The following is a 26,366-nucleotide window of genomic DNA, read 5'->3' as shown; positions in this document are numbered from 1 at the left end:
CCCACCAAGCCAGGATAAGAGCCCACCTTCAGTGCTCCAACAGCAAGGGCTTGCCTGGGGTTGCCATCATTCCAGGCTCAATGCCCAGTACTGTTTTCTGAGGTTCCCCTCCAGCACACATACAAGTGAGCCCACAGTTCCATCTGTTGCTCCATGTGCCTCCCCAGGCAGGGCCCACGCTGGGCAGCTCTAGACACCATACAGAACGAGACACAACTGTGCGCCTGCAGGGGTTCACAGGCTCGTCAGTGGACAGACATGGGTCCACAAATGGCAGCGACACAAGGTGCCTCAGACGGGTTAAGTGGTTTTTCAGCCTGCTATGGTAGCACACACCTTTAATCTCAGCCCTAGGGAGGCAGAGGCAGGTGGATCTCTGTGAGTTCGAGGCCAGCCTAGTCTACAGAGGGCTTCAGGACAACTAGGGCTACTGTCTCAACCTCACCTCCACCTCCTCCCAAAAAAGATAAAGAAGAAAAACGGTGACTTTTTTCCACTCTGTCACACACTAGCACGAGGTTTTATTTAAAAGTATGGCTCTTTTCCCACTAACTAGAGCACTGCCACTAACTCCTGACAAGCTGCACAAGTTTTTAAAAAATCAAATAAACTACTTTGGAAAACTTCACAGCTTTCTTTCTTTCTTTGCAGTCTAGCTGGCTTGTGTTGTCTAACTCCATGGTCTCAGACAAGCAGGCCTTGCCCTGGGTGTTCTACTAACCAGAGGCTGGTGGCCACAGGACAGGGTGTGCACATGGGCACCATGCGTGGGGGGATTGCAAGGCTTCAGTGCAAACGAAACAAACCTTGTAATACTACAAAAGCCAAAGTCCAGCAAGGCCTACAAACACACACTTCTGAGATGTATGACCTTGAACAGTTCTACGTCATTTCTGTGTCTAAAGTGCTCTTTCCTAAACACCCACTGAGTCACCTTTTATGCTCATTAAGACTCCGTGAAGTGTGTGTTCCAGGGCAGAGTCCATTCATCTTTATGATCTCTGCATCCAATGCAGGGCCTGACATACAGAACATGAAAAACTGAATTCTGCTAGAGAGGAAATGGGCTCAGAGAGGCACACTCAGGGTCGCAAATAAAAGCAGCAAGCCTGCCTGATCCCTCAACTCCTTCCTGCCTCAGTGTGCCTGTCCTCCCACACAGGGGAGCACTATGACCACTGCTACAACATTGGGGCCTCAGGCAACCTGTGACCTACCTGGGCAGGGAGGTCTAGACACCACGGCTACCCATCAGGGAGGCTGGAAATGAGTGACGGAGGGAGGGGGGGGGGACAGGACAGATATGACTTGGAGGGAGGATGTCTGCTAAAGACGACAAAGGCAGGGCTGGGGTGGGCAGGATGGGAGGCTAAGGAAGTGAGAGAATGGAAGTTTCTTGGCTGGATTGCCAGCTGTGAAGAAGACAGCGTTTATCAGGCCAGGTTGGCGGGACATCACAGTGCAGGAAAGGGTCCAACCCAAGCTGCTTTGTTTTCTTGAAAACACTGTGACAATGAAAAGCATTCTTAGGTCCTCTCAAACACTGCTATCTGCCCTTCAAGCCTCTAACACTGTCCCCTGCGACAGACTGAAATCTTTAACAATCCCAGCCCTTTCCTGATTTACCACCAGCTCCATCGAAAGAAAACAGATAAAATGGGCTTTTATAAAACAGTGCTTTGGGGAACTCAGGCCATGAACAAGTCATTTTAAAACTTTATACAGGGTAGGCATTGCTTCCTTTACTGGCTTGTGCTGCCTCAGATTTCAAGGAATGAGAAATACAAAGAAGGGGGGAGGGGTCATGGCTCCTGGCTCCACACCTTTACTTCCCATGAAAGGGGGGGGGGGGGGGGACAACACAAACACGGACACACGACAATCAGGCTGAGAGAGGCACAAAGGACACAAGACTAGGGATGAGGTAAGGCCACTTATGGTCCTGCCTGAGCCACCAGCTGGGATGTGTCTAATCTAGACTAGCGGCCTTATAGTAAAAGAGATGATGGTCCACTGAAAGGAAATGAGACCACGAGTGCAAAATGATCTCACCCAAGATCAACTGCAGCCACTAATGTCGGGCTCCTCCTGTGCAGAGGGGACATGGGACCAACCCACAGGCTGTGCCATGCTGATGGAGGTCAAGAGCCAAGCTGGAACTGATGTTGAATGCCAATGGTGGGCTGAGCTAGAATGGCCCAAGACCTTCCTGGATGGGTGGTTTATGTTGCTCCCTCTAGGAGCACTGAGGCCTACGGTGACGGGTGTTTGGATGGAAGAGATCAGTTTGTGATGCTGAGGGTTTAGTGTAGGTTCTAAGACCCTGCACACTACAACTTTTAGGGCTTAGTGTCTATGTACATGCATGTGTTATTTGTGTGATACATGTATATACAGATACGTGTGTTATGTGGAGGCCACAGGTTTCCTCAGGTGTTGCTCCTAAAAACCCTTGGTTTTTAAACACTCTCTAGTTGGCCTTGGCGCTCACTGATTAGGAAAAGCGCTAGGGATCCTCTGGTCTCCACCTCCCCAGCACTGAGGTCACAAGTGCATGCCACCATGTCTGGCTTTTCTTTTCTTTTTTTTTTTTTTTTTGATTTTTCGAGACAGGGTTTCTCCGTAGCTTTTGGTTCCTGTCCTGGAACTAGCTCTTGTAGTCCAGGCTGGCTTCGAACTCACAGAGATCCGCCTGCCTCTGCCTCCCGAGTGCTGGGATTAAAGGCGTGCGCCACCACCGCCCGGCCATGTCTGGCTTTTCTTTTCAGGGCTTTAGACAGATACAGTGGCAGAGCTGAGGAGAAGGCAGCAGGTGGGTCAGGCCCATAGTCAACCTGTGGAGAGGGTACGGGCAGGTGAAAACCATTGTTCTGAAGGTCTTAGCGGGGAAGTCACTTCAGGGGGCCTGAGGTCACTTTTCTAGGGTGAAAACTTAATCTCCACCAGGCCTTTATTCTTTGCATAAACTGAAACAAGTCCTCTGGTCTGAGGCCCCACACAGCCCTCTTTCCTGGTACAGAACCTTTCTTTGACTTCTTGCCAATAGGTTCACTCTGATTGCTATGCCCAGAACCAGCCCACACAGTGAGTCCAATGGCTAGGAAATAGCTGGACAGGCAATTGTAAAACTGTTGAGGAATAGCTAGGTCTGGAGCCACCAGCAAGGCCCACAGGTGTGTGAGGGCTGGGGGAGCCAGTGTTACTAAGAAGCAAAATGTGAGCAACAGGACTCACTAGGCAGCTGGGGGCAATTGGGAGGACGGGTCTCCCAGAGGACTGTTCTTTGGTGAAGCAAAGAGACTGAGACCACTGTGTTAGGAGGCACTGAAAGCCAGATTAAAGCAACTCCGTTAGTCCAAGGCAGAGGAAGCTCCCAGGAAGCCAAGCGGCTGGTGCAGAGTTGTAATTTATGGGAGGGATACGGCATGTGCTGTCCTGATAAAGACTCATGACTTGGGCAGGACTAAACAGAAAGCACAAGCAGAAGCCAAGGTAGCTACAGTGAGAGCCTTTAAATGACCAAAACACAGAGCTTTCATGAATTCTTTTAAGTAGGCCTCACACTCTGGTACAAACCACCCAAATCTCTGCCTTTTTTTTTCTTCTTCAATTTCCTCCTGAGTGTCTGAATATTAATCCCGCAGTGACGTCATTAGCTAGCGCTGCAGTCTGTTCTAATTAAAGCACACTGGGAGCAGCAGGGCTGACAAGGGGCTGTGCACACACCTGACTCTCAAAAGACCCTGGAGCATCAGGGCAAAGAGCTCAGGCCATGAGTAAAAATCAGATACTGGGTCTGTGGTTTCGGAGGCGTCCCTTAGACCCCGTGCCTGGGTCTCATTAGGAAAACAGAACTGCCTACCTACAAAGGTTGTCACAAGAATGAAGGAACATTCTTAGCACAGTGCCAGGCAGGCTTAATATGTATTAGAAAATCCAGCCACGGGGCTGGGACTGTGGCTCAGTGGTAGTGAATGCCTAGTGAAGCCCTAGGTTCGGTCTTTGGCACTAAATAAAGCAGGCCTGAAGATGTGTGGCTGTAATCTAGGGGAGGATCAGGTAGGTGTCCAAGGTCATTCTTCGCTATATATCAGGTTCCAAGCCAGGCTGTGTTACACGAGACCTTGTATTAAAAGGGGAGGAGAGCAGAATCCAGGTATCACCCACTGTCTTCAGTTGTCATTTAATTACAAACCTTACCTCAGAAGTGTGCACACGCCCTTTAATTACTGAGGGGCAGCTGTGTGAATAACATAGTGGGCTGGCAGTCACAGCCTTGCTTGGGGTTTCAGTGACTTGGGGTGACTTGAACCAATTCACTTCTTCACCCATAAAATAAAATGGGAGGGGGAGGGAGGAAATCTTTCTGCCTTTTGAGGCGGCTGGAACAATAGGGAGCTGATGGCTCAGGGCAACGTGTAAAGTGCCCACCTGGGGCCAGTGCATTCTGCCTGCCCAGGGGAGCCAGCTCCAACCTGCCCATCTGTCAGCATCCCTCAGAGCTCACTTGTGAGGGCTCTTGAAAGGCCACGCCAAGAAAACAGCGGGCAACAGCAGGAACAACAGGGGCCCAGTTCCAGCCAAGCACGGCCAAGCACCGGCTCTGCTGGACCTAGCTTAGTGGTTGAATTCCTGTTAGCTCTTGCCAAATGCCCGCCCCTGGGTTTCCTTGAATCCCTGCAGGGACAGAGGCCCAAGCAGAGGACACTCACACCTATTATTAACACAAGGCTGACCAGTTCTAGAAGTCATTCATATGCTTCCCTAAGCCAGGCCCCAATCCATAACTGTGGCAAGTTGTGCCCTGTGCCTAGCATGCTTTCATTACTCCCCTGGCCAAGCTGAAACCTAGCCCCATTTCTTCCAAGGAGTGCGCCACCACCCCAGCTCTCTCCCTGGACTCTCCCAGAATCCATCTAGCACTCCGTTTCTCTTCCCACTACCACCATCTCTCTTACTGGTCCACAGGGCCTGGTCCTGCACTCTACATCAGCACCAGAGCGGATGAACTGCTAACTTCCTCCACCAGTGACTTCCTCTCACACTTAGATTCTGGGGACTGAAAACGGCAGACCAGCATCTTCAGGTGGGAAAAGCCTGAGGTTTCTGAGCCTGAGCCCAAGTTAGGGCAGGAGGTTCTGGAGAAAAAAATAAACCATGGATCACTGGTACCCTCCACCTGCCACAGAAACTACCAATTGTGTGGCCAGTCCTGGAGGAGCCAGCATTGCCTTCAACCCTCCAGAGGGCATGGACAGCAAGGACAACAGGCTAGAGTCAGCAAGCTGAGTGGTAATCAGGGGAGGCGGGCAAGCCCTGGCTCTGCCCGGCTGCCTCCTCCAACCTGCCACTGCACATAAATTACAGGGAGGAAGCTGGTGGCCAACTGGCTTCGAGACTGGCCCTGCCTCTCTCCAGCACAAGGAAGCACTTTATGTAGTCCAACGCCTCATTATCTGGCATCTCTGTCACACCGGAAAGAGCAGATAATGGGACGCACGTCGCCTGTCGCACTCTGAAGTCCCTCCCAGCACAAGCCTGTCCTTGAGTCCCCACTTCCTGTGTGGCAAAGGCTCAATTAATTCCTTACTGAGATACCTGCAGCCCTTCAATCTAACCACAACATAACTCGCCCCTCTCCCCAAATCTCTATTTAGCTTAATTCACTCCCAACATATTTGCTGAGTACCTCTGAGGTGCGGGTGCTGCACTAAATCAAACCACTGAAGGGCCCTACGTCCCACCCCCTAGAACTCTTGAGCAGATTGCAGGCAAGTACCTAGCTCAACATGTCCTCCCCCCCCCTCAGGGGTACTCAGCAGTTGGCAGCTGTCATCTTCTCTTCCACCTGCTACTGAAGAAAACTGCTCTCCCCAGACGCCTACCTGACACTCACCCAAAAGTCTCTATGACATACCAGAAAAGCAGGCAGCCCAAGCCGGCTACTCAGCCTGTTGAGCCATGGATGCCTACAATGAGGCGTGTCTTGGCTCCTTCACAGGACTCTGGGCTTTTAGGTGTTTTCCTGTGTTGGAGTTACAGGAAGTCGGGGGATTGACGGAATTACAGAACGCATTGGGTCTGAGCACATTTCTGACATGGGGCCCTAGGTCCACTCTGGGGTCAACTTGTATGATGTGTGGAGCTCTCACTGCCTCTTTCCAGCAGACAACAGACACTGGAGAAGTGGTATAGCATGACCCCTCCTACCAGGGATGCGGACATGCACACAGAGAAAGAAAGAAGATGGGACGCTGTCTGAGTGGCACAGCAGGCTAAGGGGCATAAATGAGATGCAGAGGCATGCAGGTTAGCATTGTAACTCTAAGCAAGGAAAGAGGTTTTTAGCTGTCCAGCCCAGAAGCAATGAGGCAACAGGAAGCCTTTCTAAGAGGCCAAGGGCAGCCAGACGACACACTAGGAGGCTGAACATAACAGAAGTCAGGAGGAATATTAAGCAATGACATTACCTAGAGTCACTAACCAGAAAAATCAACAAGAGGTTAACAAGATGGCTCAGTAGGTAAAGGTGTTTGCTTGCTGGGCAAGTCTGATGACCTGGAGTTCAATTCCTGGATGCCAAAATGGAAGGAGAGAATCAAGACCTGACTATCCTCTGACTCCCACGTGTGCCGATCGCCAATTTTTTACAAAAGCATCAAGGGCTATCAGGCAGAGGACTTTTCTTCTGACACCAGTTAGCAAAGTCACAAAAAGCAAGCTGCCACTGCATCCATTTAATCCTTTTCTATGAATCAGACATAGACGAGAGGTCCTCCCCTAGGACAATAGCACTGCTAGAAAACCAAAAGACAGTAGTTCAAAAAAACAAAAACAAAACAAAACAAAAAACCAAAATACAACAGTTTTGACATGAGAATGTGGGTAACTTAGGTGCAACTCAGAAGAGATCAAAGACCTTCTGCATGTCTGGACCAGAGGTGGCGTGCAAGGAACTAAGGGGGTGGAGTGGGTGGGGTTCTCTATGCACTCAGAAGGTCAAATGAGCTTGGATAAAACCTAGCAAGAACAAGTCAATATTGGGCTATGATTACAAAGAGGTAACTAACACTGCAGCCTAGGATGGGCAATACTTCATGTCAGCAGTGTATTTCTGGAGCCCAGCCACACCCACTCATTTGCATACTGTCCCAAGCCCCTTTTGCATGGCCTGGGCAGAACTGAGTGGCTACAACAGAAGCCAGTTGCCAAAACCCTAAAATTCTTCATCTTTAGCCTGATAGAGAAAGTCTGCTGGTCCGTGTTAGACAAATGAAGAATTAAGACTGGCAAACACGCTGTCACCCTCGGGGCAACAGACTCACACCTAAAGCCCTGCCACCCCTCTTATCTGAGCAGTTCCCCCAGAGGCAGCCGCACAGTTCCTAGAAGCTCCAGGCCTGGTAAAATGTGCATCCCCAGCAGTTCTAGAGGTGAAGCACCTAGGGCTCTTCCGAATCCACTCAGGAGATAAGATGGGCGATCGGCTAGAGAACCACTACAGCAGGTTGTGTCCCTTCCACACGGGAGGACTGGAAATCACAGGAGAAAAGTGGTTTTCTTATGAAGTTGTGCAACTTTCCTCTTGTGTCATTAACAGAGGACAACATTCATGTTTGGGCCTTGGCCTGATACTTAAAAACCTTCACTCGCTTGTGGTTTCCGACTCCCTCTTACAGAACGACGACATTCCAGGGGAACCTGTGGTCTGGAGGTGGTTGAGGCCTTTGGAAAGAGAGTTGTGAACAAACCCAACACTGCCCGTTTTACAAATTCAGGCACAGTGGCCCCCGACAAAATGGGACCTGCCCGAGGCACCTGTCCCTTGAAGTTCAAAGTTCATCTCACCCCAAGTGGGTACTGTGTTCGAGGTTCCATGCAGGCTGTAAGGGGTCAACAGAAAATAAGTATGTATTAACAAGGAACCCAATCCAGGCGTCTAAATAATGCAGGCACGGCAATAAAACAGAGAAGCCTGGCGGACCTCAGGCTTGGCCCTTGACCTTCAAAACATTTCCCATAGGAGAAAGATGGTGGTGCCTTCCTTCCACAGCTCCACATGATCACAACAGGGCAATGCAGGAACTCAAGCCGCACAGCACATCATGCTCTGGGACCAGAGGGAGCACAAGCGCAACCATCTCCTCCCTGTGAGACCCGGGGTTCCTCTCTCCCAGCGCAGACAGACCTGCAGCGCAGGAAAGCACCAGGCTCTGAAACTGCAGCAGGCAGCTGTCATGCAGTCAGTCTGCCTCCTGCTGAGGAGGGAGGAAAAAATGTACACCACACTCTGTCTCTGAGCAGCAACATTCCACGGCGTGACCACAGACATCACGGCAGGACAGACAGATAGGACTTGAGAAACAGAAGAGATCAAAAAGCAGGCTCCTGCTTTGGCAAATAGCCAAGATAATCTCCACCCCTTCCTGGGTCAGGAATAAAGCCAGTCAACCCCTCCACTGTGGCCTCCCTCCTCTGAGGACCACTGGGCCTGAGGGAGTTAAGCAAGAGAGGGTGTGAACTTCCCCTTCCAGGGCCTGACAGTGCAGTTCCCATACAGGGCTAAGCACAGGCTGAGACCACAGAGAGAGGCAGATGTCAGTCCACATCCAGCACCAAGGGCTAGCGCTGGCACGGATGAGCAAGCCTGGTGAGCTTATATAACAAAGGGCCTGTCACCACTTCCTGTGATCACCAGCATTCCAACACAGTGAGACATGCTCAGCCCTGGCTTTGAAGTGTAGCAACTCATTCAGATGGCCCCAGCAAACTTCAGCTGGAGGCTGCCTACCCTCCCTTACCTTCTTACTCCCTTCACAGGGTAGGAGACAGTACTGGCTTTTGTTTGTGTGTTTTGATATTCTACTTTAAGTTGTTTTTTAAATTTGCTTTTGTGACTAAATAATCTGCATTCGTTTTTGAAAATGCAAAATAATCCAACTTTTCCTGTGACCTGTGACAACCACTGTTGACATTGTGGTCTATTTGCTTCCAGGCCTTTACAAGTGTGTGTGGAAAGGGGGGGGAGAGGCAGGGACACAAACACATGGCTTTTTAATTTAATTTTATTTTTTGGCAAGGGGGGAATGTTTGAAGACAGGGTTTCTCTGCGTAACAGCCCTGGCTGTACTGGAACTCAGATCAGGCTAGCCTCGAACTCACAGAGATGTGCCTGTCTCTGCCTCCTGGGATTAAAGTCATGCGCCACACCTACCAATATTCAGCTTTTCATGCCTTTCTTAAGCATTTCACCTCCAGCTTCCCCACAGTCCCACAGCAGCACCGAATTCAAGCCCTGCTCACGGCTCCTCTTTAACCACTAGCAAGTGCCTCAATCAGCCAGCTCCGGGAGGTGGGTACTCGGGGAATTCCAGTATTTTCCTTTTCTCCCAAATGCTCTATGACCTGTAACTAAATCACTGTAACTCTCTTCTTTCTATTCTTAAATAAAATCCTCAGACTCTCGCAGTGCCTCAACTGTGCCACCACGTTCCCTTGTTCCCTTGTTCTTCTGGGCATTCTTTTTGACTTAAAACCAAGTCAACAACTTCTCTGTTTGTTTGTGACAAGGTCTTGTGTACCCCAGAGTGGCCTAAAAGTCAATACATTTGTGCACCACCACACCCGGTTTCCGTCCTGCTGGAGTGAACTCAGGGCTTTATACTATATAGAGAGTATATGTGTATGTTGTTCTTATATCAACAGGTACGTGGGTGAAGGCCAAAGGTGATTCTTGGTCTCATGCCTTGATGGCTGTCCACCTAATTTTTTGAGACAGGATCTCACTTGGCAGGAATTTGTCAAGTAAGCAAGACTGGCTGGTCAGGATACCCCAGGGATCTGTTTCCCTCTGCCTCCCTAGTGCTGGGATTATAAGCACGTTCCATTACAACATGTAGGTTTTGGAGAGCAAACTCTACAGTCCTGCAGGGGCATTTTAAAATCAAACACATGACAATCTGCAACACACAGACTGCTACAGTGTGTTCCAAAGTCAAACTCATGATTTTGAGTCCACCCCCAGATGCCAGTCAATGTTTGAACATCTCCAGAGCAAGGTTGGTAAATGCCAGAACTCCTTACAAAAACAGTGACAGGGTAAGTCACACGGCAGCTACCAAGGCGGACTAAGGGTGACAATCTGACTCACTGGTCTCCGAGTTCTATACTGAATGCAAGTTACCTCCGTGTCTAGTCACACAAGCCTTTGAAATTCAAATATATAGATCTTCAGAGGAAGGCAGGTCTCAACCAGAGAAGCTCTGATTCCTGTTTGAATTTAAAAGTCTAGGGAAGGCACAAGAATGCATGAACCTGGTGTCCTGTTTCAGTCTACCTCTACAACACAAGTATAAAATAACTAGAAAAAGGAAAGAGAGCGTACCACCGAAATTTACTCTCATGGTACCAATGGAACACAAGCTGCTAAACTTTAAGGAACCTGAGGCTCCGAAGTGTTTGCTACCTACAGTACAGGTAAAGCCAGAGCCATCAGAGTAGAGGTACTATCAAAAGGAAAGAGGTTCAGGTATCTGAGATAGGGTCAGGGAGGTGCCAGAAAATAAAAATAAAGAAACCCTACTAAAGAGATGGGGGGAGGAGGAGAATGGTATTTAAAAAAAAATGAGGACTCCACCTATGGACTACAAACTGACCAAACTACTTCATCAGGAGTCCACTGTGAGCTGCCACTACAGCAGTTTCTGCTACACCAGAAGTGTCACGGCTAAAACCTTTAGAGATGCCTCCAAACAAAAGGCCTGCCTGCTTGGATAGTTTCTTGTTTTAGAATCAGGCCCACAGCCACCTTACCCCACAGGGACCCAGGGTTAGACCTTGCCATGAAGCAAGGGCAAGCAGGCAAACCCAGCCACACACCGGAGTTCGGTGTTTGCACATGGACAACCTGCGGCCCAAGTTCTGGCAACGTAGTCCAGGCTGTCACAACATTCTCAGCTGTCCTCTGGGTGACTGGCAAGTGAGGACACTGACTCCCCCATCCTGTCACTTCACAGTCACACCACAGATGGACTTCAAATGGATCCAGGACCCATGGAAGCCAGCTAAGAAGCAGAGTGATTCCTCCATCTTTGAAGTCTTCCTTCTGGCCCCATAGCTGGACACGGGCCCATGACAGAACTGCAGAGAGAACTGGCTGGGGGATCCCGAGACCAGAAAGCACCTCCAGAGGCTGCTGCTTTCCTCTGGTGACCCAAAGGGCTCTCAGCATTTATTGTTTCTCAAAGACCTTGTCCCCTGGAAGGACACTGACCACAAGTCACACGTCAGCATGAGCCTAGAATCCCAAGCTCCCTGTTTCCTTTGCATTTTCTCCTTCAGAGGACATTCAGAACCACAGGGTGGCTTCACTTTGGCTTCCTTCTAGAAGTCAGCATTGGTCCTGACACATGGGAATGCTTCCAACTTCACATGATGTCATATATGGGACAGCAGAGCCGCCAAACTGAGCCTCAATGGCCAGCTCCATCTACCCTCAGAACACCATGCTGTTCCCACCAGCTCCTAAGTCCCATGTAGACGAGCCAGGCAGTTCTGCCCGTTCTTGCTTTATGTTCCTCTGGAGGTGAGCAGCCAGCAGTCCCAGTGGGATGCACTTCCACTCCCACCTAGCCTTTGGGACCCTGACAGAATAAGGACAGCTGTACTGGAAGATGAATTAACTACAGATTTCCGCAGAGGGGATCTGGGCTACTGACAACAGTGATTCAGAAAAGCCTAGACCTCGACAAGTGCTTGGTCTGTTTCCCTCCACTGACCAACAGTGTCATTCAGAGAGCAGCCTGAAAGGCCAGGCACATGCTTCATGGCTTAAGTATGCAACCTTGGGTCAGATCCTTGCTGCTCCTGCCCACAGACCTTACATTTGCTTAACTGAGGTCTCTACCTCAGGGCTCCCTCTGTAGCTCATCCCCCTGGGCTGCAGACACACGTTTTCCTAGAGCACAGATATGACCCCATTACTTCCTTGCTCCAGTGTCTTACATACCCATCATGGAAAGACTGGTGGGCTCTGGCTGGCCTCACAATGCTGAGACCACCAGAGCTGATATAGAGCGGTGTTCTCAACACCCCCTGCACCTGAGCACAGGAGGTTAGGGGTGGACACAGCCCCAGGTCCAGCTCTGTCCGTTACTAGCTACATTACCTGTAGGCCTCAGTTTCCTCCTCAAAAGACTGAGGCTCTTAAGCCTCATAAAGCATGTGTGGACCTGCGAGTAGCACGCGCAGCCCTAGAACTGCCCTTCTGCAGGAAAGGAAAAGGGAAGAGCCCTTTCCGAGGACAGCCACAGGCCTGAAAGCAAAGCCCTAAGTCTAAAGCTGGGCTGAGGACCAGGACAAGCATTGTCAAAGTCATACAAAAGTCCTAAGGCTCTTCCCACACATCAGGCCCTGTGCTCTGACACAGAAAACAATGGCTTTCAACCCTACAGTGACTGGCACACTTCCCCTAAACATCATCTCATTTTGCCACCTGTAAAGTGGGGATCCTCATGATACCCCCCCTCAAGGACCAACCATGAAGCTCACACACAGCAAAAGTGACATACAGTAAACGGTCAGGAAACACTAGACTTATTAACCCCCTTTAACAGAAGGGGCAGTCTCGGCCTGGAAAAGCTAATACCGTATTCTAAGTTACACAGCTTCCATGCCCGGGCACAGCATGTGAGATCAGGCCTTCTGATGCTGGTTTCATGCCACAATCAATGGATCACCAATAGGGTCCTGCAAAGTTTGGGTCAACAGTTTTGAGTCTCCTGTCCTGCTGCTCCCCTCTATCTCTGAATCCTCCCCAATTCACCCATGATTGAGACCCAGCTCCTCATCCAATCACTGTGCTAAGAACTTCTCCGCATGGATCTTGGCCCACCTACTTGGAACTTGCGCTGACCAGCCTTTCTAACAAGCTCCTGAGTTTGGGTTTCATCAAAGTCTTCCACTGTAATTCTTAGCATTTGGTGCCCTGGCTGGGAATCTAGCCCTGTAGCACAGTTATTATAGCTTGCTCTGAGGTTGATACCATCACACATTCACAGGTCATTATGTGGAAGAAGAGAGGTCAGACTGGATTTGATCGACCCCACCAGAGTTTTACTAAGCTATACTATGTGCCACAGAGGAGGGACAGGGATTTGGTCAGCAGAGCTTCAGCCGACACAATCACAAGACAGGGGAAAAATTCTCTGGAGAGAGACAGCTCAGTGTTGAATGTGCTCACTCATCTTGCACAGGACTGAGGTTCGATTCTTAGCACACACCATGGTAGTTCACAACCATCCGTAATTCCAGTTACAGGGCATCCCACACCCTCTTCTAGCCTCTAAAGGTACCAGGCATACACATGGTGTACATACATACATACATGCAGGCAGAACACCCATGAGCATAAAAATGAATTACAAAGAAAAAAAAATCAATCCAAGCTGTGCAGAAGCCTAGCCTGGGTGGTAAGGGACAAATGCACTTAGCATTGAAGTTTTCAGGGATGAATGGGGCGATGGTCAGCTAAGGGATTCCCCAGGCACTCCCAAGGGCCTACGGTCTAAGAGAGCAGGTCACACAATCAACCACCATGGGTTACTTAAAAACTGTTATCCTGGCATAGAAATCAGGTATGGTACACTCCTATAATGCTAGCACTTGGGAAGCAGAAGCAGGAAGCTCCTTGCAAGTTTAAGATCAACCTGATTTACACAGTGTGTTCCAGGATGCCTAAAGCATCATACAAGGCCTGTTCCAAAAGAAAGGAGGAAGAAAGAAAAGGAAGAAGAGGTGGTAATGGAAGGGAGAAAGAAAAGAAACAACGAAACACAATATTCAAAACGTATGTGTGTATGCATGCACACACCCACACATTCTTGAACATGGTTGTGCACAAAGAGCACACATGTATATACGCTCACACACATAAGCAAATATGGGCACATGCTCACACCCATGTATGCATCCCCAGACACATACGAACATATGTGCACACACGTTCACACATGTGAGCATACATACACACAAAATTAAGAGGAACCATGGCTCAGCTATTTAAGGTATAAACTTAAGCAAATCAAACTTTAAAATCTGTGTTCCTGTTGGTCCTAACGGCTGTCAGGCTGGCCTACTGTTTAACGGAAGTGTTACATACAGTGAGTGCACTGAACTAGACAGATATTCCGTGGCCTCTTCAAACTACGGAAATGATCAAGAGTTCAAACATCTGTCCTTTCCTGGGTTTAACCCCCCTACCTCTAAACACATCTGGTCTGAATCTGGTACTCCAACATGAATTCATTAATGTCACAGCCCCATAACAGACATGGAAGGATAAACTAGGAGCTAGCCGAAGCTGGGACAGGCCTCTGAGTGAGAATGCAAACACCTGGGATGAGGGGACAGAAAAAAAAAAAATGAAGGAAACGGAAGAGATTTGTGAATACTATTTGCGCTGGATTTTGTTAAAGTGTTAAAAAGTGAACGTGCAGTTCCTACACTTTCCAAGGTCTCATCCATCCTTCACAGCCAAGTGATCCTACCCTTCTATCTGGAAGTCCATTTTCTCTGTCGCTGTAGCCATCTTTCATGTGGCCTCCTTTTCTTCCTGCATTCCCACTTTCTTTTGCAGCCCCACACAGAGGTTCCTGTGTCCTCAGGAACCCCTAACAAAGCCAGTGGCCACACATCTTCCCAGCTACTCAGTCAAATCCTAGCAGACACACTGACTTTTTTCTTGCCATTCATCTGTCATTAAACCACGGGTCTCTGCACCTCCTGCAGAAGGGCACCCAAGTTCCAATGGCCTGTCTGTCCCCTCCACTCAGCCAAATCCAAGGTTTCTCACTCAGCAGGTCAAGTGCTCTACCCCTGAGCTACATGCCAACACTGAAGTAATCTTCTTTAAAACCTACATCAAATCATTCAACAACTCTGCTCAGAACCTTCTATTGGCTTCCTAGAGTACAAGTGAAAGACCTACCCACTCACAGGAGGCTCAAGGTCTTTCTGTTCCACACCCCTCCGAGCTGACCTGCCCCGCCCAAGGGTGTTGACCTCGGCACTGCCCCTTGAGCAGCCCTGCCAGCTCCTGCCTCCCCCTCTTGCCTGGCCCTTCTCTGGTACAGCTCCCAGCATCTGGCCTTTCAGTAAAGTCCCTTCTAAACTCTACCCTACATCTTAACCCCAGGGGGAATGAGGTATTCATATTTAGTGCAGTTCTATTCCTACCAGCTACACAGAACAGTGCCTAGCATGTAGCACTTGTTTTTTGAGACAGGGTTTCTCTATATAGCTTTGGATATGTCCTCGAACTAGCTCTATAGACCAGGCTGGCCTGGAACTCAGGGATCTGCCTGCCTCTGCTGGGATTAAAGGTGTGTGTCACCAGCGCCCGCCAGGGAGCATGCAGCACTTCTAAGCAAGAGCTACTGAATGAATAAAGAGAATACATAAACAAGGTATAAACAAGGTCATTCCAGTTCCAGCTGGAGACTTTGGGTTCAGCCAGCAAATCCTACTCAGTGAACCTCCACACACACACACACACACACACACACCTACACCTGTCAAGCCACTTCTCCCTTCTGGACCTTGGGAGCCCATTAGTTACTGTAAGCGCCTCACCAGCAAGGGCTGAGTCACTCCCCAGGGTCCTGACTAACCCTTTCTCCATCTCCAGGACACTCCCGCCACACACACAAGCTCCTTTCCCTTCTAGCATGATGGGAAATCCAGAGCTCCCCTTGGAGAAAACAGAAAGGAACTGAATGACCAAGAGGAAAAGTCAGTCCTTCCTGGCTCAGCATTGACAAAACTCATGCTTCTCAGGAAGTCAGTACCTCTGAAAGTGAAACATTAATAGAAATATTACTGGAAAATACCAAACAGGAAGCAAAGGAAAATTCCATTGTGGAAGCAAGGTCCTCAGTCCATGTGCCTCAATGGTCTCAGCAAAGCGCTTCAGAATCAAAACATAGGAAGAAACGGAACTCAATCAGGCTGTCACCCTTCCTGCCAACTCAAGCTCTGGCCAAGTGGCCTCCCCACCCTGGCTTAGAGGGCACTGGCCTCAGAAGACAAGGCTGCCAATCCAGCTAGAACTTGCAGAAGGGCAGGGCAGGCCCTGCTCCAACTCTCCATCCGCAATCGGGGAATTCAGCGTCTTCCCCAAAGTGGGTCTGAGAAGTCAGTGAGTTACAGGCATGAAAGTGACCATTGTGCTGTGGAATAATTACAAGATGACAGTACCAGTCACTCTAATGGGGTACAGGGAAATTACAGAGTAAACGACTCGGGTATGAGATGCAGTTGGAGGTTAGCACAGTGGTTAGAAACAGACTCTGGACTCAGCTCCAAATCTCATCTCTGCCTTGTACTAGCAAAATAAATAAAATGAAAATTATAGTAGCACATACATCAAAAGAGGGCAGTGAGAAGAACTACATAGAAAGCACACAAAACAGCAGGTGGCATGCAAGACAACCGGCTAGCATGACCACGCAAACTCCCTTAGCCACAGTTAACTACTCTTTCTCTGCCCAAACATCTCCTCCTCAGAGGAGCCTTCCTGGCCTCCTCTCACCGCCTCAGTTCCATGGTGCTGTCCAGACCATCCTCTTTGCAGGGTCACTCTTAGCTCATCCAAAACCTGTTTACATGTCACTTCTGTCATGCAGACAGGTCTGTGTTCCAGGCTTTGGTTACTGTGTTCTCCAACCATGCAGCAGCCCCAGCTTTCAACTGTAAAGCCACAAGTCTCAGGTTTGATTCTGGGCTGGCTGTATACAGAAACCATGCAGAGGTCACAGAACCACCTCGAAAGGTAGGTCTCTCCTTATACCACGTGTGTTCCAGGGATCAAACTCAGGTTGCTGAGCCACCTCTTGGGCCAAGTGCAGGTTTTTTGTTTTTTTTTTTTTTTTTTTTAAAAAAAAAAAGACCAAAGCTGACCTCTGCTTCTAAATCACAAGTTAAACTCACCAGAGGAAGGCTTGGCTGCAAGACCAGAGGAAACCACACCTGCTTCAAATTTGCCTTTCAAAGCCAAGGTTATAGGACAGCAATGCTTTGGGAGCAGGGAGAAGACAGGATCAAGTCTCAAGGTTATGCCCTAATCAGTCTTGTTCCAAGAGTGTCTCAATAGTGAAGACAGTCACCTGATCTACTTTTACGAAACTTAAGTTCTTTCTTGACGCGGGCAGAGAGAGGTACCACCAGCTTTCACCTTAAAGCAGCACACACACGCCCTAGCCAATCCTTCGGAGAAAGGAGGTCTGGTGTCAGAATGAGAAGACATGACAATTACAAGGCACACGTTTTGTGCAGCTGTCCTCTGGGACGTGCCTACCCTGTGTGAGGAATTTCTCTATAAAATAACTCAAGCACAGCATTAACATCTCCTTTATGGAGTTCAGCAGTGGACAGAGAGGGGGGAAGAGAATCCAGCTGTGGTTTTGGAAAAGTAAGGAAGGGAGGCAAGAAGGTGAACATTCGGTGCGAGGGAGAAGAAACACAACCATCACAGTGCACAGCAGGGCCTGCCTGTGGCCATTTAAACCGGGAAAGAGTGGGCCAAAGTAGTGAAGAGCGCAGGAGTAGTGGGCTCAGTGCACAGGCGTGCACACTTGGAAGCTGTGACACGAGGTTCATCACTAACTGCTCCATACCTCGTCGTCTTTATCCACAGATGGGCCGACAGTGCCTACAGCAGAAGAGCAGCCCCAGATTCCAACCTCAGGAAACTTCATGGGCTTCTGCTCTTTTCTGGAACCCCATCCTGCCATCTGAACATGTGCTGAAGATGACTCAGTGAACCCCATCAAGACCAGAAATGAAACTCAGTATTTGATGCCTAGGTAGAAACCTAAAACCCATGGGCCAGCTGCCTAGCTTTGAAAATAAAATTTTATCAGAAAACAAGTATTCCTTCTAATATATTCTTTAAAGGCCACTTTTAGCTGCAATGGCAGAGCCAACCAGCTGCAGCAGAGACCACCTTGCTCTCAAATCTGAAAACATTTACTACTGACTCTGGCCCTTTAAGGTTTGCTGACTTGTAGTTTAAAGCCCAGGAGGCTGGAGAGACCTGCGATGGAGCAATAGCTGTTACAGTGTTTGGACCTAGTACCTATGATGCCTGTGAGGACTTTGGGACCATAGAAGTGGTTAGAACCAAGTCTTCTGGGGCATTAACACTGGAAACGGCTTTGACAGCCATCACTTCTCTCATGAATGGGGAACCTGTCCTCAGGAGAACTACAGCAATAAACTCTAGTCCTAACCTTTCCCAAAGAGGACTTTTTAAGGACTGGAGAAGATGGCTGTCAATCAAACAGAAAGGGCTGACATTTTGACCGTGGCTTCCATCGATCCTGACTAGTGATTTCTGTGAAAAGACAAAATGATAAGTCAACTCCCCTCAGGAAGGCCCGGAAATCAGTTCTGTCAACTGTGGGGCCCCTCTGTACCTGCCTATCAGGCCCACCACCCTCTGCATGGCAGCGTACTCTTTCCTCCCTTCCCTGCTCAGGCATCTCCATTCATCCCTTCCCAAGAGTCAGCTCAGCTAGAACCTTCCAGCAGCCCTCCTTCACCTGCCAGCATTCAGGCCTGTCCAGTCCTTGGCACACACCTCAGCCTTTCCATAGGTTCTGTCTGATACTGTCTCGGGCTTGAGACCCTAGTGTCCTTGTTCATTTCTTGATACCCAGGGGACATTGTCTCCAGAACTTTCCTTGGATACCACAAAGTATATATAGGAGCTTAAGTCTCCTATATAAAATAACATAGTTAGGACCGGGTGTGATGGCACACATCTTTAACCCAGCACTCGGGAGACAAAGGCAGGAGGATCTCTGTGAGCTCAAGGCCAGCCTGGCCTACATAGTGAGACCCTGTCTCAAAAGAATAAGGAAATAAAATAATGCAAAAGGCACAGCGATATTTGTCTTTCATGTATATTATGCCCTGACTGGCAAACTTTGGTGGCACACGACTTTAATCCCAGCACTCAGGAGGCAGAGGCAGGCGGATCTCTGTGAGTTCGAGGCCAGGCTGGTCTACAAAGGGAGTTCCAGGACAGGCTCCAAAGCTACAGAGAAACCCTGTCTCGAAAAACAAAACAATGAAAAAAAAAATTTATAAGACCTAATACAAAATAATACTACATACATACATAGTTACACAAGTGTTTATTTAGGAATTAAGATTTTCTTTCAGGGGCTGGAGAGATGGCTCAGAGGTTAAGAGCATTGCCTGCTCTTCCAAAGGTCCTGAGTTCAATTCCCAGCAACCACATGGTGGCTCACAACCATCTATAATGGGGTCTGGTGCCCTCTTCTGGCCTGCAAGCATATAGACAGAATATAGTATACATAATAAATAAATAAATAAATAAATAAATGAATAAATAAATAATTAAAAAAAAAAAGATTCTCTTTCAGTTTGGAGTGGGAGGGAATTCAAGGTACTGGGGATTGAATCCAGGGCCTGGTTATTGTGCAAAACCTTCTTCAGAGATTGAAACATTCCATCCTTCAGGAAGTTCCTTCAGCAGGAAGGTAAACAATTCAAACTAGCTTCCTGAAGTCCCTGAAACTGACCAGACTCACTAGGCCCCTCCCTGCCTGAGTAAACAAGAAAGCAAAGGGTCCCTCTAGGAAGGAGGGAAGCTGAGCTGGGAAGCCTCTCAGAGAGTTGAAAAGCTGAAAAGACTGTGCTGTGTCACACACTAGTGCATGCTAGACAAATATTCTGCCACTAAGCAACACCTCAGCCCTCTCTTTTTTTTCTCACTTTTCATTTTCTGTTTTGTCTGCATGCTATCTGTGCATCCTATATGTGCCTGGAGCCAGCAGACACCAAGAGAAGGCATTGGACCCCCTAGGCCTGGAGTTACAGATGGTAGTGAGCCTATGTATCAGTACCATGTGGGTCCTGAGAATGGAACCCAGGTCCTCTGGAGAGCAATGAGCACTCTAAACCATTGAGCCATCCATCTCTCCAGACCATCTTTTTACTTTGAGAGAAGATCTAACCTGTCCAGGCTGACCTTGAACATACTCTGAAGCTGCCCAGATAGGTTTTGAATTTATAATCCTTCTGCCTCTACTTCCAGAGTAGCTGTAAATACAGACCTGGCTTTCCCTCACCCCATCTGAGTGCCAGGTGGTTATGGTTAAGCTATGACCAGACAGCTACAGAGCCCAGACACACAGCCTTCTGCATCTGATGTACCTCTTCAGCCACACTTACTTCCTCTAAATTCCCCCTGCCTAGCAAAGAGCTCAGAAACTGCTAGGTGTTTTTTTTTTCTTTTTTTGAAGTTAAAAGTTATTATTCTGTAGCTATGGAAAACCTGTGAACTCAACTCTGTGGATGCTGACAATATACCAACTGTTGGTACACATTAGCATGTATTTTAAACCTGGCAAAACTGATGTCATGATAAATCTTGACTTTCCCAGGTGTACTGGAAACACCATTTAATTATGACAAAAGAAACACCACCAGCAGAAAACGTAACCGGATGAGACCGGTTTGGCTGCATCCAAGGAGACCCACAAATAACTGGCTTCCCCACCCCTCCCCCACCCACCTCACTGTCCTGGACCTGGCTATAGACTAGGTTGGCCTTGAACTCACAGAGATCCTCCTGCCTCTGCCTCCTGAGTGGGGATTAAAGGTGTGTGCCGCAACTGACTTTTTTGGGGAGCGGTGTCATTTTTTCCCAACAGCATGACTGAAGTATCAGCTCTACCTACATCAGCCTACTACCGTTTTCTTTCCCAGGAGCTCAGACCCTTACCACCCCCTCACCTGAAATATATTACAGTTGTACCCTAATTCTGAGCCATCTCTTCCAGATGTATGGTTCTCAACTTGTGGGCCATGACCCCACAGGGGTCACATACCAGATATTTACATTGGGATCAGTAGCATAATTACAGCTGTGAAGTTTCAATAGAATTGTAAGGTTGGTGGCCACCACAACGTGAGGACTAGGAAGGTCCTAAGAAACACCTCCTCCCATGCAAAAACTCACCTGGGAGAATCAAACTGAGGCCCCCACCCCACCTCTCCTATATTCTCACCTCTCATTTCCCAAGAAGACCCACTGCTTAAAGGCTCTGGCTTCCAAAAGACACACCCTACAATGATGCCTTTTGTTTGTTTGGTTTGGTTTTGAGACAGGGTTTCTTTGTAGTTTTGGAGCCTGTCCTGAAACTAGCTCTTGTAGACCAGGCTAGCCTCAAACTCACAGAGATCCGCCTGCCTCTGCCTGCCTCTGCCTTCCGAGTGCTGGAATAAAAGGCATGCACCACCACCACTCAGCTTCCTACAATGTCGTCTTACAGTTATCAAGAGTATATGCACACACTGTTTGACACAAAAGCCTGGTTACAGCCTACAGTCATCCCGTCCTGCTTCATACCTCTGCCTCCAGTGTCACCTTAAATGTCTGCTTCCCAGATAAAGACCTCCCCAAGTTCTCAAGGCAAAAGCCCCAAGGGGGAAAATGATGAAAACTTGCATCCACTTCCTCCAGCAGCTCAGACCAAAGATCACTGCACCCTTAACCTCAGACTCCTTTCCCACTCAACTGGCTCTTACCCCATCTCTGAGCACAGGATGCTGGTTAGCTAAGTTATGTTAGGGAGACTCTGGAACAGTGAAAAGTCTCTTTCCCAAGGGAGCAAGTGGATGTGCTCCAGGACTCACTCGCCTGGAGAACAGGATGACATCGTGTACAGAAAGGAAGAGGCAGGTCTCGAAGGGCAGGAATAGGACCCCAAAGCTGAACCATGGTGTGGGCAGCACAGCAAGATGGCTGCACAGACCACCAGCTCCATTGAACGACACAGGAACTCTCGACTCAGATTTAGGGTTAAAACTGGACCCTGGCACAGTCCAGTTCTCTAAGGCAACAACGGGAGGGTAGGCTGCCCCAGGCTAAGTAGGGTTCTCTGAAGCCACTGGTGGAGACTGAAGACAGGCTCAGAATGTTCAGGGGATCACAGAAGGTCTGGTCTTCCAAATGCTGTCTTCTGGAAATAATGTGAAAACCAGACTGCCTTCTGACTGCCAGATGGGAGGTACTGGCCACATACTGAGCTGGACATGTGCACCTGCAGCCTGGACCCAAGTGGTCCTGGTAAAGAAGAGCCATCATGGCATCAGGCTCACGGTTCTCAAAGTGGGACCCAGGAGCAATCACTTGTTAAAATGCGCTCTCAAGGATCCCACCAGAACTGTAGAGTCACAAGTTTCAGGAAATGAGCCAGAACAAGAAACACGATGGGGAGAGGGGCTGTTTAAATGCTGTCTTCCAGCCATGGCATGGCCACTGTACTCCTAACGTTAAACTCACAGCAACTTCAGTTACCCACAGGAGACATGTACAAGATCAAGCCAGTCAATAATCCTAGCATGGGGGTGGGGAACTCACGAGGCTCCACCCCTAGCTGAGGAGCTACTGGCAACTGAGAGCTGTTGAGGATGGGGTGGCCCCTGGTACTTTGCCCATGCCCACACGGGAAGCACTAATCGGACTCAGGAGGTGATTTCTTAAAACAGGAGATTAAGGTAGAAGCTGTTGTTAGGGAGGAGGATACAGAGAGAGACTGAAAAGTTAGGAGTGGATTTCATCAAGATACAATAATATATATGGGGACTGGAGAGATGGCTCAGGGGGTAAGAGCACTGGCTGCTCTTTCAGAGGTCCTGTGTTCAAGTCCCAGCAACCACATGGTGGCTCACAACCAACTATAGTGCCTTCTGTCATGCAGGCACACACGCAAGCAGAATACTGTATACATAGTAAATAACTAATCTAAAACAAAAATAGTATATATGTATAAAACTGTCAAAGAAAAAATAAATGTGCAGCAGGGTTTTGTTTTGTTTTTTAAAGAAATTGCAGAGGGGGCTGAAGATGGACGTAGCTCCCTGGATGGAACTGCTTGTTTATCATGTACCAAGTACTGGGTTCAATTTCCAGTACTGCATAAAACTAGAAGGTCCATGCCTGTAGTCCCCACACTTGGGAGGTAGAAGCAGGAGAGTCAGAAAGTCAATCCTAGCACTCCAGGAGGCAAAGGAAGGCGAATCTGAGTTCGAGGCCAGCCTGGTCTACAAAGTGAGTTCCAGGACAGACAGGGATACACAGAGAAACCCTGTCTTGAAACACCCCCCCACACACACCAAAAAAAAAAAAAAGAAACTGAAGCCCATCCTTGGCTACCTAGTAAGTTTAAGGTAAGCATTCTTTGAGCCTTGTCTCAGAAAATAAAATTGCAGGACTAGATGTCCAGTAATGTTTTAGCCAGTCTTCCAGGGACACTCAGTGCCCCTGTGCTAGCTAGTCTGCGGCCTTGCAACCACTCCTTTGCTGCCCCCTTTCCTCCTGATAGAAGGAACATCTGGTAACTTCCTCCCTTGTCTCCCAAGACAGACAACTCTTGAAAGATCAAAGCTAGTACAAAAGAGGAAAACCAACCCAGAGAGAGTTTGGTGAAAAACGTCATTCCCTGCTACCATACAACCCAGTTTACAAGACCAGGGCCCTGCAGCCCCTCCAGGGTCCTCTCCGTCCCAGCCCCAGATTTCACCTGCAGTCCTCTAAAGCGGCAGACACTTCTCCAGCTTCCCGCAATCACTACTGGCTCCAGTTCAACAATGGTCCTGCCTCAGAGGTGCCCTCCAGAAGCTCCCATCACAGGATGGCCTCTGTCACAGCCCTCAATACAGACATGCACAGGACAGGATTCCCCTTCCAGTACCTGCTAGAGGAGAGCTAAGACCCATGGGAAATATTTGGTAACAATGAAGCCAAGTATTAGATACACTTGAAGTTTCACTATCATTACTAAGCATTTCGAAGTCTGAACACTAATTGAGAAAAAAAATTATTATAATTTTGAAAGCCACCAAAAAAAAAAAAAAAAGACTTAGCGAGGAGGCTGAACCACTAGCAGTAGGACAAAGAAAGTCTACGCCCTGGGGGGTGGTCAACAATGGTGAGTGGGCTGCAAACCTCTGAAAAGCTCCCTCATAACTTTCAGAGTAAAAGCTCCAGGTCCTCCCAGTGGGCAACCAAACCAAGCTTGACCACTACGAAGTTGCAAGAGCCTCTTTCTTTCCTAAAACACCAACCACAAGCCTCAACCAGGACATCTGTCTCAGCAAGGACATCTTTCTCGACTCCTTGCTGGGTGTGCAGTCACAAGGGCTTCCAGTCACTGTAAACCAAGTGTGGCATCTTGGGTGCTTGGGAAGTCCCGGAGCACAAGCTTTCAAGGTGTGTGCTCACACCGTTCTCGGGAGCACTACACTGCTTCACACTGCACGCACTGCACCATCCATCCTGGACAGACAAAGCAGAAGTTGACCCCAGGGAGAAAACCAGACGAGAAAACTAGAGGGCACCCCCCCAACTCACCTCTCCCATAAAATAAGAAAGAAGCCTTGCCAAGCACCAGCTGACAGGTAGAAAATGTCTCCCTGTTTGGAGATCCAGTCTCCACTCCCGGGAAAGTTTGAGCTTCCAAGAAGAATGTGGGGGAGAACCCAGAGCAGGGGCCTGACAGCCAAGCAACCCTGCCCTAAGGATCGAGATCTCTCGCGGGGCCTCAGATTTAATCAAAACACTGCCTCCACTAGTAGACAGAGCAAGTGTTTTATGGGGGAGGGGAGAGCAACTCCGGAGTGTTAAGAGAAGGAGTAGAGGGGCCTTGGCTGTAATTAACTCTTGCTAAGAAGCAGGGGAGACTGGATGCCTGATTGGCAGGGGGTTACCACAAAGGCCTCTCGTCTCTGAGATTGTACTATAGGGATGGAGTCAGGAGAGAGGATGGGGTGGGAAGAGATGGGTCTCCTTTTAGCAGACCTCCTCCGGAGCTGGGGAGAGGAGGTAGGAAGTGCCAGATCGGTGAGTTCTCCGGGAGGACGGACATTTAGACCGGAAAAGCCTGCGTGGGGGTTCCCAATACCGCTCCAGTACAACAGGCCGCTTGGCTTAGGAAACCTGGCACGCAAGAGTGCGAGGTTCAGAAACATTCACATAAACACATTCAAGGAAAACTATAACCCCGAGAGTCCCTTTCCTGCTCTGGACCTCAATTCCCCTCTATGTCTGGGAGGGGGACCACCACACAACCCTGGGGTAAACGAGCAAATGCTCTTTCAGGCCCGCCAAAGCTGACTTTACTCGGGGAGCCGGAAGGGCTGGCTGGGTCTGTCTTCTGGGTAAAGCTAGGCGGGGTGCTCTCGCTCAGGCTGTGGGCTCGGTAAGGAGGCGTTTAGGGAGCAGTAGCCAAAGAGACGGAGTCAGACCAGAGTGCGCGCCGGAGCCTAGACGCCAGGGTGCCAGAGCAAAGTTGACTCGTAGGGCTTGGTTAACGTGGCAGTGCCTCAGCTTCCCGTGCCCATCAGTAGCTTCGGGTCTTACCTTTTCTTTCTGGCCGGCTCCGGTCTCCTCGGAGGCACACTTGTTGAGCAGCTTTTTGCCTCCGCAGGTCGTCGGGCTCCAGGTGCGGCCGCCGGAGCACACGCCTCCCGGGGGATCCCCCGCAGCACCCGCACTCTCCACTTTGATAAGCCGGTGCTTCGGGGAGATGTAGCGCACCTCGGCTGGCGTGGCGGGCCGCCGCTCGCTGCTGCTGCGGTAGAGGTGCGGGGAACCGGAGGATGAGGACGAGGACGCGGCGGCGCCCGCCCCCGACGCCGCGCAGCAGCAACCCGCAGAGCCCGACGCCGCCGAGAAGGCTCTTTGGCTCCCTCCGGGCTCCCCGCCGCCGCCGCCGCAGTAGTCCAGGCGGCACATGGCGCGCAGTTTACGCAGCGACGAGCCCGGCCCGTTGTACGGGTCCTCGAAATCGCGCTCCTTCTGCGCGCGGTAGGCGCGGATGAGGTCACTCGTGCTGCCGCTGTCGTCGGGCAGAGAGCCCGACGAGGCCGAGAAGCAGGCGGCGGCCGACCCGCAGGACGCCGAGGAAGCCGAGCAGGCCTGCGGCACGGCCTGTGGGGGCTGCTCGCGCCGCTCGCCCCGGCGCCGCTGCTCGCGGTAGTCGGGCCTCGGCGGCTGCGGCGGACTCTTGGTCTTGCTGTTGCCCAAGCTGAAGTACTTGTTCAGCCACTTGGCCATGGCGAGAGGCCGCCTAGGGCCGCGGCGCGCGAGCCCCGTCCGCCGCCGCGGCCATTCGGGGGGCAGCGCTGCCGCCCAGTCCCGCAACGCCCCGGCCCCGGTGGGGGGCGTGCGGGGTCTCCGTCGCCAAGTTCAAGTTCTCGCAGCCGCCGCCTCCTGCTGGCCGCCGCCCGGCTCCGGCCGCTGCCGCACAGTCCTCCACCCGCGCTGCGCTCCG

The 26,366-nt window shown here is 49.8% G+C and overlaps 1 protein-coding gene across 1 annotated transcript in view; it reads right to left on the bottom strand.

Moving 5' to 3' along the window:
• Window positions 1-26,149, bottom strand: part of Shb (SH2 domain containing adaptor protein B) — a 122,052-nt gene extending 95,903 nt beyond the window's left edge. The window contains exon 1 of the mRNA XM_041667816.1: window positions 25,454-26,149. Within this exon, the coding sequence (XP_041523750.1) occupies window positions 25,454-26,149 (696 nt within the window). The remainder of the gene's footprint in view (window positions 1-25,453) is intronic.
• Window positions 26,150-26,366: the final 217 nt, after the last annotated feature.

This window comes from Microtus oregoni, unplaced genomic scaffold, assembly GCF_018167655.1.
Source record: "Microtus oregoni isolate MIOR12 unplaced genomic scaffold, Mior012 000017F_ref0000208, whole genome shotgun sequence".
Taxonomy (NCBI): domain Eukaryota; kingdom Metazoa; phylum Chordata; class Mammalia; order Rodentia; family Cricetidae; genus Microtus; species Microtus oregoni.
Note: the sequence above shows the minus strand (reverse complement) of the source record. Positions and strands in the feature narration are given on the sequence as shown.